The 16,206-nt window shown below is 37.5% G+C and overlaps 2 protein-coding genes across 2 annotated transcripts in view; both read left to right on the top strand.

The window, feature by feature from the left end:
- The window catches only part of THSD7A (thrombospondin type 1 domain containing 7A), a 318,818-nt gene that overhangs the window by 299,125 nt on the left and 3,487 nt on the right, over positions 1-16,206 (top strand). The window contains exons 22-25 of the mRNA XM_081102812.1: positions 5,011-5,184; positions 9,938-10,033; positions 13,980-14,062; positions 14,407-14,617. Of these exons, the coding sequence (XP_080958938.1) occupies positions 5,011-5,184; positions 9,938-10,033; positions 13,980-14,062; positions 14,407-14,617 (564 nt within the window). The remainder of the gene's footprint in view (positions 1-5,010; positions 5,185-9,937; positions 10,034-13,979; positions 14,063-14,406; positions 14,618-16,206) is intronic.
- Positions 8,684-9,442, top strand: LOC308527272 (nucleoporin Nup37-like; the record flags this gene model as incomplete). Its single annotated transcript, XM_081102623.1, has 1 exon — positions 8,684-9,442. One exon carries the CDS (start codon positions 8,684-8,686, stop codon positions 9,440-9,442), a length of 759 nt encoding a protein of 252 aa, XP_080958749.1.

The following is a 16,206-nucleotide window of genomic DNA, read 5'->3' as shown; positions in this document are numbered from 1 at the left end:
GATATGTTCTGAGAAATGCATCATTAAGGGGTTTCCTCATCGTGTGAGCATCACAGACTGCACTTACACACACCGAGGCTATGTGGTAGAGCCTGTTGCTTCTAGGCTACAAACCTGTACAGCACGTTGCCAGAGGAAATTGTAACATAATCTTATTTTTGTACCTAAATATACAAAAGGCCCAGTAAAAGTACTGTGTAAAAGATTTCAAAGGGCACACCTGTACAGTGCACTGGCCCTGAGTGCAACTTGCAGGACTGGAACCTGCTCTGGGTGAGCCAGGGAGTGAATGTGAAGGTCTAGGACATTACTGGACACTATTGTAGCCTTTATAAACACTGTTCCACAAGCCCACCCCTGCTTCCTTCCGACAGGGTCAGATATAGAACATCAAAGCTATCAGTGCTGCTCCATGAACAGGGATGTGGGCTGAATTGATTGAAAATGTTGAGGAGAAACAGTTAGGCAAGACATAGATAGTTCACCATAATAGTGACTATCAGGGGGTAGTGAAAGGTGGCCGGAGGATCAGTAGGAATGAGAAGTCAAGATAGATAAGGGAACTTTGGGGGTTGTCATGGCCATGTGGTTTGGGTTGGAGCAGTGGTCTAATTAAGGAAATTGGTGGTTTGCATAAAAATAGAGGTTGTTTAACATGGAGAGGATGTAGAACTGAGGACTCAATATTTTGACTCTAACAATTTGTTCTTGGTTCCATTGACCCTTTCTAACCCAAAAAGCTCTCTCTGGCATTGAGTTGATGGAATAAGTAAGACTTATCTATGCTTTACATTATTACAACCTGAGAATATTTCCAAATTACAGGGACAGACTGGCTCCACACTATCACAGAAAGCTTTACTAAGCATCAGTGGCCCTTAAAACTTGTTTAAAGGTAGCTCCTGTGTCCTTGTGTCCTTGTATAAGATCAACAAGAATTTACATCTATGCACTCTGAAGACCATCAGGCTAAATCTGGAAGGGTTATAGTGCCCTTTGAATATGTAGTGATAGGGTGACAGGCTCCGTGCTGACACAGGTCAGTGATCGATTGTTTGGGATGTAATCTGTACACTCAAAATTGAGGTGCTCGTGAGTGAGAGGGAATCTGTTGCCAAGCCCCACAGATATTGCTCCCCTCAAAGAAAAAAAAAAATTTCCTCCTGAACCATATATCCTTCCATTTCTTACAGGAAATTCAGCTCCATTAGAATCTTATGGGACCACCATCGTATATGCGGTCCGTCGTTGACCGAACCATCGTTATGCAGCGTTTGACTATATTTGAAATGTGATGGAAAATAATCATCAACCTAAAATTCTGTCCCCAACTAAATTATCATTCAAGAGTGAAAAAATAATATTACAGAAGAAAACATTGAAAGCGATCATTCTGATGCAGTGTTGGGCAGGAGGGGTGCATGCAATAAAATGTGGAAAGCAAATGTTGTGTATCAAATAGTAAAAAGCTAACTGGCAGACAGTGATAAGCTAATATTTAGGAATTTGGGCTTGATACAGAGAACTTTAGGGTAGCTAGAAGGTCAAAATAAACTTTAAGTCAAGTATGAGCCTAAGGCTTTGGGAAAGATATGGAGGCAACAGATGATTAGTGGACTAGAAGAGAACAAAATTAACAAAATTAAAAGTGCATTACCTATATTTTACTCTCAAATGGAAATTTTTATTCTCCCAATTTGCTTATAATAATGGTAAGAAAAAATATATCTGTTAAGAAATGTGTTACTTTGAATAAGATCTCAAAAAAATAAAAATGAGGGTTTGGTAAACAAATAATGATTGGGCATAAAATATATTTTCCATATAAAAAGGATATAATTTAAGAAAGCTTTAAGGATGGATAAGTTACAATTTTTAAATTTTTAAAATAGAATTAAGTGTCTGAAAGCTGAAAACAGTGACAAGGGTTGCCCATTCATTCACTCATCAATTAACTTATTCTCTAATAAGTAAATTATTTGAGGTGATAATAATGGCAATTTTTATAGCTTATTATTAAGATGAACTGAAAATTGAACAAAGCAGTAAATAAAATAACCCCTGATACCTTAAACTATGTGCTAGACTTTAAGGGCATTTCTTACTGTGTATATGTAATAATATTTGCACACACTGATATTTTCATCTACTTACAGTTAAGAAATTTTTTTAAAAAAAATCTGAATTTCCGGACCTAGGCAAAGTGTTGCTTCTTAGACATTCCCACACCTGCCAATAATAACCTTTTCCTGATCCAGCAATTACCCTGTTCCATTTCCTGCTCCCCAACCTGGCCTGATTTCAGTCCAGGTCTCACACATACTCTAATAAAATCATTTTGCTTCACAGCAGACAGAGGTTGAGGCAACAGGTAAGGACTCTACACAGGACCAAAGACTGAACCTTGGGGCTTTGATGTGTTGAACAGCCACATTGTCAACAAAAGCTGACCGAAGCTAAAAGTTGGAAGATTTACCTAGTCCAACACCACATCTCCAGTGCCAATAATAGGATCATTGTTACACCCACAACATTGGGCAGTACTGGAATTCTTGCCAGGCATTAGCATATACTTTATTGTGGAGCCTCCCCACTTATTTTCATTATACTTCCTGCAGCACAATCACCCACTTTATTATTCATCAAACGTCATTGTAGACTAGGCACTGGGCTCAAGTTTGGAGATACATTGGGAAACAAACCTACCCTGTCCTCATAGAGTTTACCATCTTATGGGAGAAACAGTTGCTAATTCAATAATGACATAAATAAACATAAGATTAAAGTACATGGTAAATGATGGGAAGGAAAACTGAAGTATCCCTTAATAACATAGGATAGGGCAAACACATCATTCTAATTAAAGTAATTACAAATCCGGGAGAAGCTGTTCTCTTAAAAATACAATTTATTCATTTCAGTTCCTCCAGTGATAGTTTCCTTCAATGATGGGTTTTGAAAGCGAGCAATATGTGAATTAATGTGCTTTAAAGAGAGAAATACTGAAGTAGGAAATGCATTTAATACACTTAATTGTCATATCTTTGGCAGGCATAGTGTAGTTTATTATTTCGATGGTTTATATAGTAAAAATATAAAAATATGTTCAGTACAAGACAATGCCTCACTCTCATTTGCTGCTATTAAATCTTTGAGGCCTGACATGGATTATTTAGGGGGTTGTTATGGTATCATTCACAGACTATCATTAAACAATTTTTTGAGTTTTTTTACAAAGCACATGTGTCGAGTGATATAAGCACATAGATAAAGCCTACTAGTGGAAAGATATGTTTATATCCATATAGTTTCCAATCACTGAGGTGAAGTTATATACATTCATAGTGACAGGAATTTTTCAATTTTAAAATTTATCCTGCATAATTAAAAATTGAGTTACCCAAAAGTAGCATTTCCTAGGGGATATAAATATTTCTAAAATGTTATCACACTACTTAAAAATTCTTACTAAGTTCTTTTTCCATAGCACTTCCAAAATTTATAAGAATTTTCTACCCTTCAGGATGACACTAGAGAATTAATGACATACTATAATAAAGTCTACAAAAGATCACCCCACTTCACTATTATATGTATGTATTTGTTAGTCAATAATTCATGTTTTTCTAGGCTTCCTTAATCATGGCACAAGAAGTTTTTTCATTAATCAAGTATCCAGGCAACTTTTTGCTAATATTAGGCAACTTTAGCATAATGAAAGGCTATATGAATTATTCATGTGATATAGCTGGAATAATTAAAGTGATAAGAACCCACTGTGAATTTTTCTATCATAATTTACTGTATCCTCTGAACAATTATCATCCAGCAATCCGTCCTGAATAATGGATGTATATATGGGAAAGGTGCAAAAGGTAAAATTCATTAAGGTACAAATCCTCCCTGTTCTCAAAGTGCTTGAAGATATTGATGTTAAACACATGATACACTATGGCCCAGCAATTCCATTCTTAAATATATACCCAGTAGGAATGCATGTATATAACTTCAACAAAAGAGTCATACTAAAATGTTCACAATAGTAATATTCATAATGGGAAAAATTTACAACTCTCCACATGCCCATCAATAGTTGAATGGATATCTAACTTGTGTAAGTCCTACAATGGGAGGAAAGTGTCGCAATAACAGTGAACAAATTAGAAGTGCATATGTACATGCTGGATCTCACAATCAAGCATGAATGAGTGAAAGAAGCCAGACGTAAAAACTACATGTAGCACAATTCCATATGTAACATGAGGGGGCTTTCTGAGACTCTGAGAACGCTCTGCTGCTTAATTTGGGTGTTGGTTAGATGAGTATATAATCAGGTTGTGAAAACTCAGCTATCTGTGTGCTTATGATTATGTGCATTATTGCAGCATGTTATTCTTTAAACAATAATTGACAAAAAGGGAATGTGAATTAAAAATGTAGATCAAAGAAATAGCATGTATTATTGCCACTCCTGCAGCTGCTCATTTGGCTCTTAGCTGCACACCTCTGGGAAGAAATAGTAATAAAGCATAAATACTGCTTTCTCAGACTTAGACTTCAAGCTTTTTGAAATGATGAGTACCTAGAAGACATCTATGTGTATTTAGATTTTCTTTACAATGATAATGTAAAGAAACCTCTTTACATTAATTATTATTGTAAACCTCTTTACAATGATAATGACAAACGTGGTAGTAGGTTTTAATCAAGTATTTGCTGTCTCTTAAGAGGAGGGGAATCATAACAGACAAGCCCCTTTAAGCAGTAGTTTACATTTGATGGCATTACACAATGCATAGTCCATACCCATAACATCCACTCAGAAAATAACAACATTAATACAAATTTATAAAGTTACATACAAACTTGGAAATATCAACTACTTATCTAAATATTACAAATATGACCTGCATACCAACTGGCATTGCCCAGTGGGGTTAAAAATAAAATGACTATTTGACTGGCTATCCTTATGGATATGGGTATAAACTGCATACCTTTGTTTTGCAGGTGACTGTTATTTGAAGGACTGGTCTTCATGGAGCCTGTGTCAGCTGACCTGTGTGAATGGTGAGGACCTCGGCTTTGGTGGAATACAGGTCCGTTCCAGAGCAGTGATTATACAAGAACTAGAGAATCAACACCTGTGCCCAGAGCAGATGTTAGAGACAAAACCATGTGATGGTAAGTGTATAATTCATGAAATATACTCATTTTAGTTTTTTTTTGTTGATAAGCAAAAGCCCAAGATACAGAATTTTCTGCTAAATAAGCAAGTTTGCCAAGATCTCATCTCACTTAAGATTGAGAATTGCATTAAGGGTATGATTCTAAATTTTAAAGATTTATCGGAAGAAAAATATTGCCACTCTTCATAAATTAGATGTTCAATATTGTTAAAATGTCTTCCACTTTTATGGGCTAAAGAAAGCTGAGACAATTAGAAGCTCATTATTTGTATACCTATAACACTCCCGATCATGTCTGAATCTAAAAATATACTCAATGTATTTAAAGCAAAAGAATTAATAAATAGCCGAAACCGGTTTGGCTCAGTGGATGGAGCGTCGGCCTGCGGACTGGAGGGTCCCGGGTTCGATTCCGGTCAGGGGCATGTACCTGGGTTGCGGGCATATCCCCAGTGGGAGGTGTGCAGGAGGCAGCTGATCGATGTTTCTCACTCATTGATGTTTCTGACTCTCTATCTCTCTCCTTTCCTCTCTGTAAAAAATCAATAAAATATATTAAAAAAAAGAATTAATAAATAAAAATTACAAACCTACAGCAAAATGAGAGATTTTACTAAATTTTCAGAAATTGATAAATAAAAGTACTGGTAAAAATTACTCTATCTGATACAAACCTATTTGAATATACATATCTATATGTCTGTATGTATATATGTGCATACGTATAGAGCCATGCACCAAATACAAGCAATACATGACATTTTTAAGAACCACAGAGCATAAAATATCATAGTTTGGGAATACAAATGAAGTTTAAATGAAACAAAAAATATTGCTGTGTAGTGGAGAATGTAGGGCTCAGCAAACAACTCTCTCCTTCCTGCTTACGTTTGAAAAGAAGGAGTATGGCATAGAATAGCAAATAGGAGTCAAAATATCACTTTTTATTAATGAAAAGTTGGAGGAGAAAGTTTAGAAGTTAGAGTAGCATGCTTAAAATGAAAGCCAAATGGTCTGAAATAGAATTATCTACCCAGTCAGTTAAATCTTCCCAAACTTACCAGATAAAACATCCCATGTGTCCTGGGAGAAAAAGGTCAGGGGTTACAATAAATGATGTAATTTCTAAGCCAAAGAAAGAGAATTGTTTACCCAAAATGAAAATTAAATAAAATTACACATCAATAACATTACAATTGAGAAAGAAAGCCTTCCGCAAGCACATAGAGAAGTAAAAACTGAAAAACCACACTTTCAGAATATTACATGTCAAATTTTGTATATTACTTAGAAGAGAACTGAAATTCTCACATGCTCAGATAGGAGGGAGAAGAGTTTAAAATGAGCTAAGCTTTTAACTCAATTAAAAAGAAGAAGAAAGAAAAGAGAAAAGAGAAACAGTGTAACCAATACAGATAAATACAAATTCACTGAGATAGAAAACAAAGAAGCAAGATAATCAACAAAATCAATAGCTTGTTTTTTACCAAACTAGCAAAATAGACCACCTCATGCAAAATCACTGAAGAAAATTGATATTGCTACAGATAAAATAGTGTTTATAAAAGTATCATTCTGTGAGTAAATTTTGGTAACCAATGTAAAAACTTAAAGACAATTTAGAATGTTATAATTTACCAAGAGTAATAGAGAAGTTAAACCATGGATTCTATAACTATTAAAAACTCAAATCTATCAAATATATACTCACACATGCACACAAAGTAAAACTTAAGTGACTTGAATTATGAGTTTTACCAAGATGTAAAGAAACATAAAACTCCTGTTTATGTGAAATCTTAAGAAGTAAAACAAAGTTGAGGGGGGGGGGGGAGGGGGGGAGGATGGAAGATTTCCCCAATATGACACCAAAGACACAAACAAAAAAGGAAAAAATAAAAATACCTTTAAATTTAAATCTTCTACACAGTAAAATAGACCATAAACAAAGTTACTAGACAAGCCACAGATTTAAAAATGATACTCGTGATGTCAATTAATTTCAAAGGATTAATGTTTAGAACAATTGTGAACCTTTTCAAAATAAGACAATTTTATACTCTTAGCACTTGAGGATCCCAAACTACTACATGTTTGTTAATTTCTTTTAAACTAGAGGCCCGATGCATGAAATTTGTGCAAGGGGCTTGGCCCTCACAGCCACGGCAGCTGCCTCGGTCTTTACAGCTCCAGCTTCATCCAGAGGGTCGTCTGGAAGGACGTCCGGAAGGTCGTTTGGCTGTCCGGTCTAATTAGCATATTACACTTTTATTATTATAAATAATCATAAACCAACTGTATGTTACTAAAAATATTTCCTGAAAAATAACTATTTTCAAAAACAAAAAGAAAATAAGTTTAATGACAAGCATGTTCTTGTTTTATACTTTTCCAAATCTCTATAATCTGTAGCTTAAAGGAATACAGTTAGATTCCTTACCTGCTTTTGTTTAATCTATTGCAATTATAATTTAGTTTATGTATACAATTGGGCAAAAGTAGTAGCTTTACAGTTGTTCATATGGAAAATAATACAATAATGAATAAGTAATAATAAAAGAGTAAACTGTTTTGCATACTCAACTGTAAACCTACTTTTGCCCCCCCCCCCCTTGTATATAAAGAAAATCTACCTAGCACAGGTGTCACCTGCACATGCTCTAAAAGAATTTCAAAGTTCCTTATGGTTCCTGGACCACACTTTGAGAGTTGCTATTCTAGAATAAAGAAGTCCCACTATTCAATAAGGGGGCGGGGGGGGAAGTATAGATTTCAATAGGAAAAAGGCCAAAGGTATACATGATCAATTCACATAAGAGGAAATCTTAATGCCCCCAAACATCTTTGTTACTGTTTGATAGCTTTAGCAATCAAAAGACTGCAATTTAAAATAAGATAGCTTTTCACAAGACTGACAAAAATTTTAAATCTGGAAATCATGAAGGTCCGTGAGGGTTTAGAGCAATGGTAGCCCTATTCTCAGCTGGTGGGTATGTAAATGGCCTCCTTTTAGAGGGGAAAAAAAAATGACCTACACTTAGTAAAGTTTCAGCTATCCCTATAGTGATCCCCAGAAATGTCCCTTCTAGATAGTTACCTTAAGGAAACACCCAGAGGCTTACATAAGGCTGATCACTGAGGCTTGATAAAATAGCAAAAATTGAAAACAACCCAAAAGTCCACCCTTAGAGAAAATAGTGGAATAAATTATAGTAATTACTACCATGAAATTATATGTAGAAGATAAAATAAACTGACTACATCTACATTAAAATCACATAGAAATAGTTCATCTGTAACATGGACTATACATTTTAGAATGATTCAGAGTATGACACTTTTTAAATGTTGAGCCTGACTAAAAATAATACCTTATATCATTTATAGATATATATATATTTATAGTATATTTATATCAAAAGAATATAAAAGGTCACAGAAGAGCATCTATCTACTTCAGAACAGTGGGTGCTGCTGGACAGGCATGGAGGGAGATGAGAAGGGAATGCAATAGGACATCAAGTTTATGTGTTATTTTTACTCATCAGCAAGCAAAAAAAAGGCTAAAGCAAATATGGCTAATTAGATTGTTTACGTCAGATCTTCAAGGTAAAAATGAATACAAGGTTTTAGAGGGCCATTCAGATTTCATTAATGGTTTGGTATTTGACCCCAAAGAAGGCCAAAGAATTGCAAGTGTCAGTGATGATCATACCTGCAGGATTTGGAACTTGGACGGAGTACACACATCTCATTTTGCTCTTAATTCCCCTGGAATGAGTGTGTGCTGGCATCCTGAGGAATCTTTTAAGCTGATGGTTGCAGAGAAGAATGGAACAATCCGATTTTATGGTCTCATGTCCCAACAGGCTATTTTATCTCTTGAATCAGAACAGATACCATTAATGTCAGCACACTGGTGTTTAAAAAACACCTTCAAAGTTGGAGCTGTTGCAGGGAATGATTGGTTAATTTGGGATATTACTCGATCCAGTTACCCTCAAGTGAAGAGACCTGTCCATGTGGATCGAGCCTGCATATTTAGGTGGTCCACAATTAATGAAAATTTGTTTGCAACCACTGGTTATCCTGGCAAAATGGCAAGCCAGTTTCAAATTCATCATTTAGGACACCCTCAGCCCATCCTCCTTGGTTCAGTAGTCGTTGGATCTGGCCTTTCCTGGCATAGAACTCTCCCACTATGTGTAGTTGGAGGCGACCACAAGCTTTTGTTTTGGGTAACTGAAATGTGAAATAAATTTCTGTCTAGCTTGGATCCATAAGTTTTGCATTTTTGGAGAATTCCTTATTTTTATATTAAATATACTGTAAGCTCTAGAAATTATCCCAGTTGTTTTTGTTAAATAAAATATTAATGGTTTGAAAAAAAAAAAAAAAGCTCTGCTTCCTTCCCATTTGTTAAATGGCATGATGCGTAATTGAAATTTTTTAGTTATTCTCTATCCTTGTCTATATGTTTGATATTTCATAATGTTTAAATAAAATTAAAATCCAGGTTTACATGAGATAGTATAACAGCAGATATGGAAAATTACTTGGGATTAAGGTGATATCTGGAATTGCGTAACATATGGCAACTTGAGGAAAACAAATTGGCATTAGCATCATTTGAGATGGCCTTCTTATCACTTTTCAATTGCTTATAAATATTTAACTAATACTCTATCACCATGATTATCCTTCTGGACAGCACAATGCTTCTGTTAATGTGTATTGTGTCCCTGCAGATGGACAGTGTTACGAGTATAAATGGATGGCTAGTGCTTGGAAAGGCTCTTCCCGAACGGTCTGGTGTCAAAGGTCAGATGGTGTAAATGTAACAGGTAAACCTCCAATTTCTCTTTGTTCTTCAAAAGTTTTCCTGTAACCCACGTGTAATAGATTAGAGAAAATAATTAGGACAACAAAGACATTCTTTCAGGATTCAACACATGATCGGATTCAGGACACCTGAGCTGTATATCTGTCTGGGACCAATGACAAATTACTTTCTTTTTTAATGTTTCAGTTAAATTCTCCCTCACCCAGCCATTTTAGACATTGGCACTAGAATTTATTTAAATAAAATATTGTCTAACTCTAACAAATGATTATTATAAGTAAATAATTCTCAGATTGTTTTTACTAGAAATGTACATATTAATAACTCACTGCATGATAAGAAATAATCATTTTTTTGTTGACTATATCTGTTTCTGTGCCTTAAAATGCAATACACTCACAGACCAAAATATTTTCAAGGGAATATCCTATATAATAAAAGCCTAATATGCAAATTGCCTGAATGGTGGAACAACCGGCAGAACGACCAGTTGCTAAGATGCATGCTGACCACCAGGGGGCAGATGCTCAATGCAGGAGCTGCCCCCAGCCTGCAGGCCCCAGGCCAACCAAGGCAGGTGCCAGCAGGGGCCCCCCAATCACCTTGCTGGTTGCCACACAGATCAGCCCTGATCACCGGCCAGGCCTAGGGACCCTACCTGTGAACGAATTTCATGAACTGGGCCTTTAATGATTACATAAGTTATGATACCTTGCTTGAATTCAGAAATGTATGATTTCTATAGTTCTTTTATTAATTAATTAGAGGCCCAGTGCATGACATTCATGCACTCAGGGGCAGAGGGTCCCTCAGCCCATCCTGTGCCCTTTCGCAGTCTAGGTGCCCTTGAGGGATGTCCGAGTGATGGCTTTGGGGAGCAGGCCTAAGCCGTCAGTCGGACATCCTTAGCTCTGCCATGGAGGCGGGAGAGGCTCCCGCCACTGCCGCTGTGCTCACCAGTCATCAGCCCAGCTTCTGGCTGAGCGCACTGACCACCAGGGGTCAGCTTCTGCATTGAGCATCTGTCCCCTGGTGGTCAGTGCACATCATAGCACCTGGTCATTCTGACATTCGGTCGATTTGCACATTACCCTTTTATTATATAGGACTAGAAGCCCGTTGCACAAAGATTCGCGCAATAGGCCTTCCTTCCCCTGGCTGCTGGCACCGGTTTTCCTCCGGAACCCGGAACCCAGGCCTTTGGTCTGGCCGCACCTCGAGGCTTGGCTTCTCCACTGCGGCCACAGTTAGGCTTGGCTTGATCCTGTGTAGCCAAGCATCTTCAGTCGTCAGTCTTCACTCTGGCCGGAGCCTTCAGTCTTTGCTCCATGCCTGCATATGCAAATTAACCTCCATCTTTGTTGGGTTAATTTGCATAGTTGCTCTGATTGGCTGGTGGGCATAGTGGAGTAACACCAATTTGCATGTTTCTCTTTTATTAGTGTAGACAGGGAAAACCTATTGGTAAATCTCCAGCTCAGCGTATCTGAACACTCACCCAGTCTGTCCCCACACAAAAATAATTATACATCTGAAGAAGAAATCCAAGTGCAGAACTTTTATGTGTCCTTCATATCCAAATTTACCCCAAAGAACTACTCCAATCTGCAATGCTTAAAAGTTTCCTTATCTGAGCCCAGTAAAGGCAAGGGATCCCAAGGATTCCTTTGAAGAGGGGAAAAAAACTTGGCTCCTGATATTTAGTGAGGTGAGGCACCTGCAAATCTCCTATAAAGAAACCAAGGTTGGAACCAGAACCTCAACCTCAAGCACATGAACCCAAAGATCTATTGTCTCTTCTTAATTTATGTTTATAGATTTAATTTACGGGAATCTCCATAGCATAGCAGTAGCCTGAGTACTGACAGTTATCTGTTCAGGGTGACCTGCTGACTTACCGCCATTGTTTTGACCCTCTGGCAGGAAGAAAAGTAATGTGCATTTGGGTGCCTCTGAGTCTATCCATTTATAAATTTAGCTGTAATATATCCAGTAAGATAACAGGCGCAGGGATCAATGTGCTTTTTGGAAAGCATTAATTTTTATATTGAATTTTAAATTTCCTGGATTTATTGAAACCTAATTACTCATTTTCTCCCTATGAAAGTGGGAGCAGGATGTCAAATTGTATTCTTGTGAAGATAAGATTTTATGTATGAGAAATCTGTGTCAAGAAACCCTTGATAATAGCAACTCCCAGTGGACACATGCGTGACCAAGAAAAGAGGCCTCCAGGAAACCCTTTGCTCTCTGAGTGTTATTTTCTGGGAGAAAAGTCTGTTCCAACCTCACATCTAAGAAAAAGGGAAGCGGGGCCTTTCTGAACCGGAAGCATGGTAGGCGGTCCACTCAGCTCAGCAGTTGGAAATGAATATCTACATTCTCCTTTAAACTTTTCAAAAATAATTTTATAGCTTCCCCAGAGGGTCCTATTAGTTTTCAATGTGTTTTGTTTCCTAAATAAGGATGCAAATGATACTTGTCTGCCTTTTCTTCTGCATGTTAAAATCTCTTGTCCCCCTGAAATTGGGGCTATTCCCCAATGCCAAGGTAAGTCAAATTTTAAAAGACATACCTGTAGAAATCATATTTTCCATTTCCTTTTAATGCAGTATAGTATACACTATTTTTATTTCTTACTACTGTTTGATACTAAAAAGCCAATATATAAGTGATGTGTGATCAACTTTATATGCATTCCTTTTCCATCTTTTAGGAGAGATGAGATTCTCTATGACAGCCGTGGGCAAACTACGGCCCGCGGGCCGGACCCGGCCAGTTTGAAATGAATAAAACTAAAAAAAAAAAAAAAAAAAGACCGTACCCTTTTATGTAATGATGTTTACTTTGAATTTATATTAGTTCACACAAACACTCCCTCCATGCTTTTGTTCCGGCCCTCCGGTCCAGTTTAAGAACCCATTGTGGCCCTCGAGTCAAAAAGTTTGCCCACCCCTGCTCTATGAGAAGTAGATAATCATGTAAAGTGTTTTACCTACCTGCATGGATTGCTTTAATGTTAAGAATAGTTATCCTTATAAGAAACGCAGGCTGTTGTTTTTCTTTTTCTGTATGTGTTTAATGATGTCACTTCCATGTGGCCATTTAACTGCAACTGCCTTGCAATGACTAACTGCTTTCATAACATTGTTTCTATGAATATTTAATTTATAATATTGAGAATTAGCAATAGTCACTCTGAGAAATTCCACAGGATCATTGATTCCGTAAATAAAGGAAAAACTTTGCTTTGCTAAAATTCTGTTACATTGAACAAGAATGGTTTGAAACTGTGAGTTCCTTCCATGTCACTTGATGGCATCTCTCCCCATCTTGATATAACAACGTAGGCACACTTGATACTATGCTGGAAGAGGAAGAAAAGGAAGAGGAATCAATAGAGAACTGCAGTGTCAAGTTGAAACAGCAGTGCAAGCACACACTTAGTAGCTATATTTGTTTTCTTTCCTGTCCCCCCAAAATTCTGAATGTGATTTTTCTGAAAAAGAAATACACATTATAAAAAATGCATTCATGTGGTAGACCATAAATTAAAGAAATATGAAAACTATTTCCTTGAATTAACCAAGAAAGAATTTTAACTTTAAGGGAAAATTAAACCTGCTTTTTAATGCTGGACGTGGCCTCAGGAACAATGACGGAAACAGCCCGTGTGCAGTCAGGGTTTTCAAGGCAGCAACTATCAAATCGTCTGTTCAGCAAGCGCGTGTGGAACACCTGCTCTGCGCCCGGCACAAGGCCGTCTCCTCTGAGTAAAGAGCACCTCGAGTTCCTAAATACAGTGGTCAAGGTTAACCAAGTATTTCTCAGGAAAACCTGTGGGAGTCCCAGCGTGGGTTAGGGTTCAAAGACAAGCCCATAACAACAGTGTGTTCTTATTATCGCAAGAATTACTCCTTGTCAAAATGTGGTTTTCTGTTCCGCAGGGGGCTGCTTGGTGGTTCGCCAGCCCGATGCTGACAGGTCTTGTCACCCACCGTGTAGTCAACCCCACTCGTACTGTAGCGAGGTATGTGTGAGTTCATTAGGGTAGACAGGCCAGCCTCATCATTTGTCACCCCACTGCCTCTTGTGCAGTCATTTCCCTTTACAAAAGGCATGTCTTGAGGCATAAAAATTCTAGTTTGGAACCTCTTTTATCAATATAAACAATTCTGGATGCACTTGCTTCTACTGTTAGGATAAGCTTGTGTGCGGTACAAAAAGTGTGTTCTGTTTTTTAATGTAGTGAAGACAGAAATTGCGTGTAGCAAATTCCCAAAACAGTATTTCATTAAAGCCTTCTCTTCAAGTCGGGCCTGTTAGGCTCCCAAACTCGCCTGCATGCTCAGTAGAAATCTTGCTCTCCCGCAGACGAGGACATGCAGTTGTGAAGAAGGGTACACGGAAGTCCTGTCTTCTAACGGAACGCTGGAGCAGTGCACACTCATCCCCGTGGTGGCGATTCCCACCGTGGAGGACAAAAGAGGAGACGTGAAAACCAGCCGGGCAATCCACCCGACCCAGCCCTCCAGGAACCCGGAAGGACGGGGCAGGACCTGGTTTCTGCAGCCATTGGGGCCAGGTGAAGTGACTAGACGGCCTTGCTGTAGAATTCTTTAATGATACATTTAACCGATACCAAATGAGTGAAAAATCAGCTAGCGTTTTCATTGGAGCTATTTATTATCTCACCGAAACTCATTTGTTCTAATGCTGCCATAGAATCTTTGATATTTTTGCTATCATTATGAAAAAAGCACTCATGCTCCAAGTTCAGAGAAATGAAATCACTTTCTTCTGAGAAAAAAAACACACAAATTTAGTATTGAGATTAGTTATTCAATCTCAGCCCTAAACTTGCACGTATAATTATTTTCAGATTGAGCAAAGAAATCTAACAAGGAAAATATTAATTAGGAGGAAAAAAGCCTGTTATCATTCACTACAAATAAAACCATAAAGACATTCAAGAACTTTTCATTTGAGCACAGAGAAGTAATAATTTGAACTCAAAATAGGAACATGAGTAATATGGTTCCGTGCCAAGGGGTGGGGAGACACAAGGTAGCCAGACCAATTTCTGTGAGCCTTAGTGCTGGCACAGAAGCTCAGAATCTATACCAGCACCAAATATATGAGGGCAAGGATGGAGCCTTCCAGTCTAGATGGACCATCTTGGAGACTGACCAGGCCCCTTGTCATATTAGACAGCTCTTAATGTGTCTAGTAATGGACTTGAAGCTAATGCAGGCAAAGGCTTGAAGGCCCAATGAAATGCTCTTCCTACTCTGTACACTTTCTCTCACCAGTGGGTTCAACCATACACTGATCCCTAGAAATAAGCTGAGGGTGAGGGTGGTAGCGAAGATCATGCTACTTTTTCTCACACCAGGAGGGCTCACCAGTTCATGACCAAAGGAAATCTCCAGGCAAAGCCAGGCATAGACTACTTTTAAACTCTGTCAGAAACATGAAAAAGTAGAAAGGAATTTGCATGACTAACACATCTCTACTTTTAATGCATTAAGTCAAAACACTTTCCCTTGGGATTTTTTTTTTTGAAGTATTTTACATTTAACCACAGTCTTCCGACCTTATTAGGCTTTTAGTTGGAAAAACACTTCATTTTGGAAACCTGACTTGTCTGTGTAAACATGGAAACTCTCAGTGTTCAGGATGGTGGACCAGCAAGTGGCCATTAGCCATCTTGACCTTGACTCAGAGTCCAAGCAGATCTCCTCACATCCAAACTTTTAAAAAGAGAGAATAGTATTAATGTCACACTTAGTTTAATATGGAGTTTCCCTACAGTAAACATTTTAATATACTATAAATGTTCATTTAGACTCAGTTCTTGGTTTTTGAAAAACCAAAATAATATTTATTGAAGAACACTTGGGGCAGATGAACCCAGCAGTGGCACAGCTCTTTGTATTTCACACCCAGGCTTACATTTTTTTTTTAAAATATTTAGAATTGACAGGAAAGGATATTTAAAATATGAACTTATTTCCAGCAAATGAAATTCTAAAAAATTTCACAGTATTGGTTTGCTTTCAATGCCATTCAAATCTGGACTAAGCCAGAGTTTCTTTGCCCAATCTATAATGTGACACTAGTATAGGTCTAATTGCATGTATGCAACAGAATATAAATGCTGATGTGAGGACC

This window comes from Myotis nattereri (assembly GCF_964212035.1).
Source record: "Myotis nattereri genome assembly, chromosome: 11".
Taxonomy (NCBI): Eukaryota; Metazoa; Chordata; class Mammalia; order Chiroptera; family Vespertilionidae; genus Myotis; species Myotis nattereri.
The sequence above is the reverse complement of the archived record's forward strand: the minus strand, read 5'-3'. Positions and strand labels throughout refer to the sequence as shown.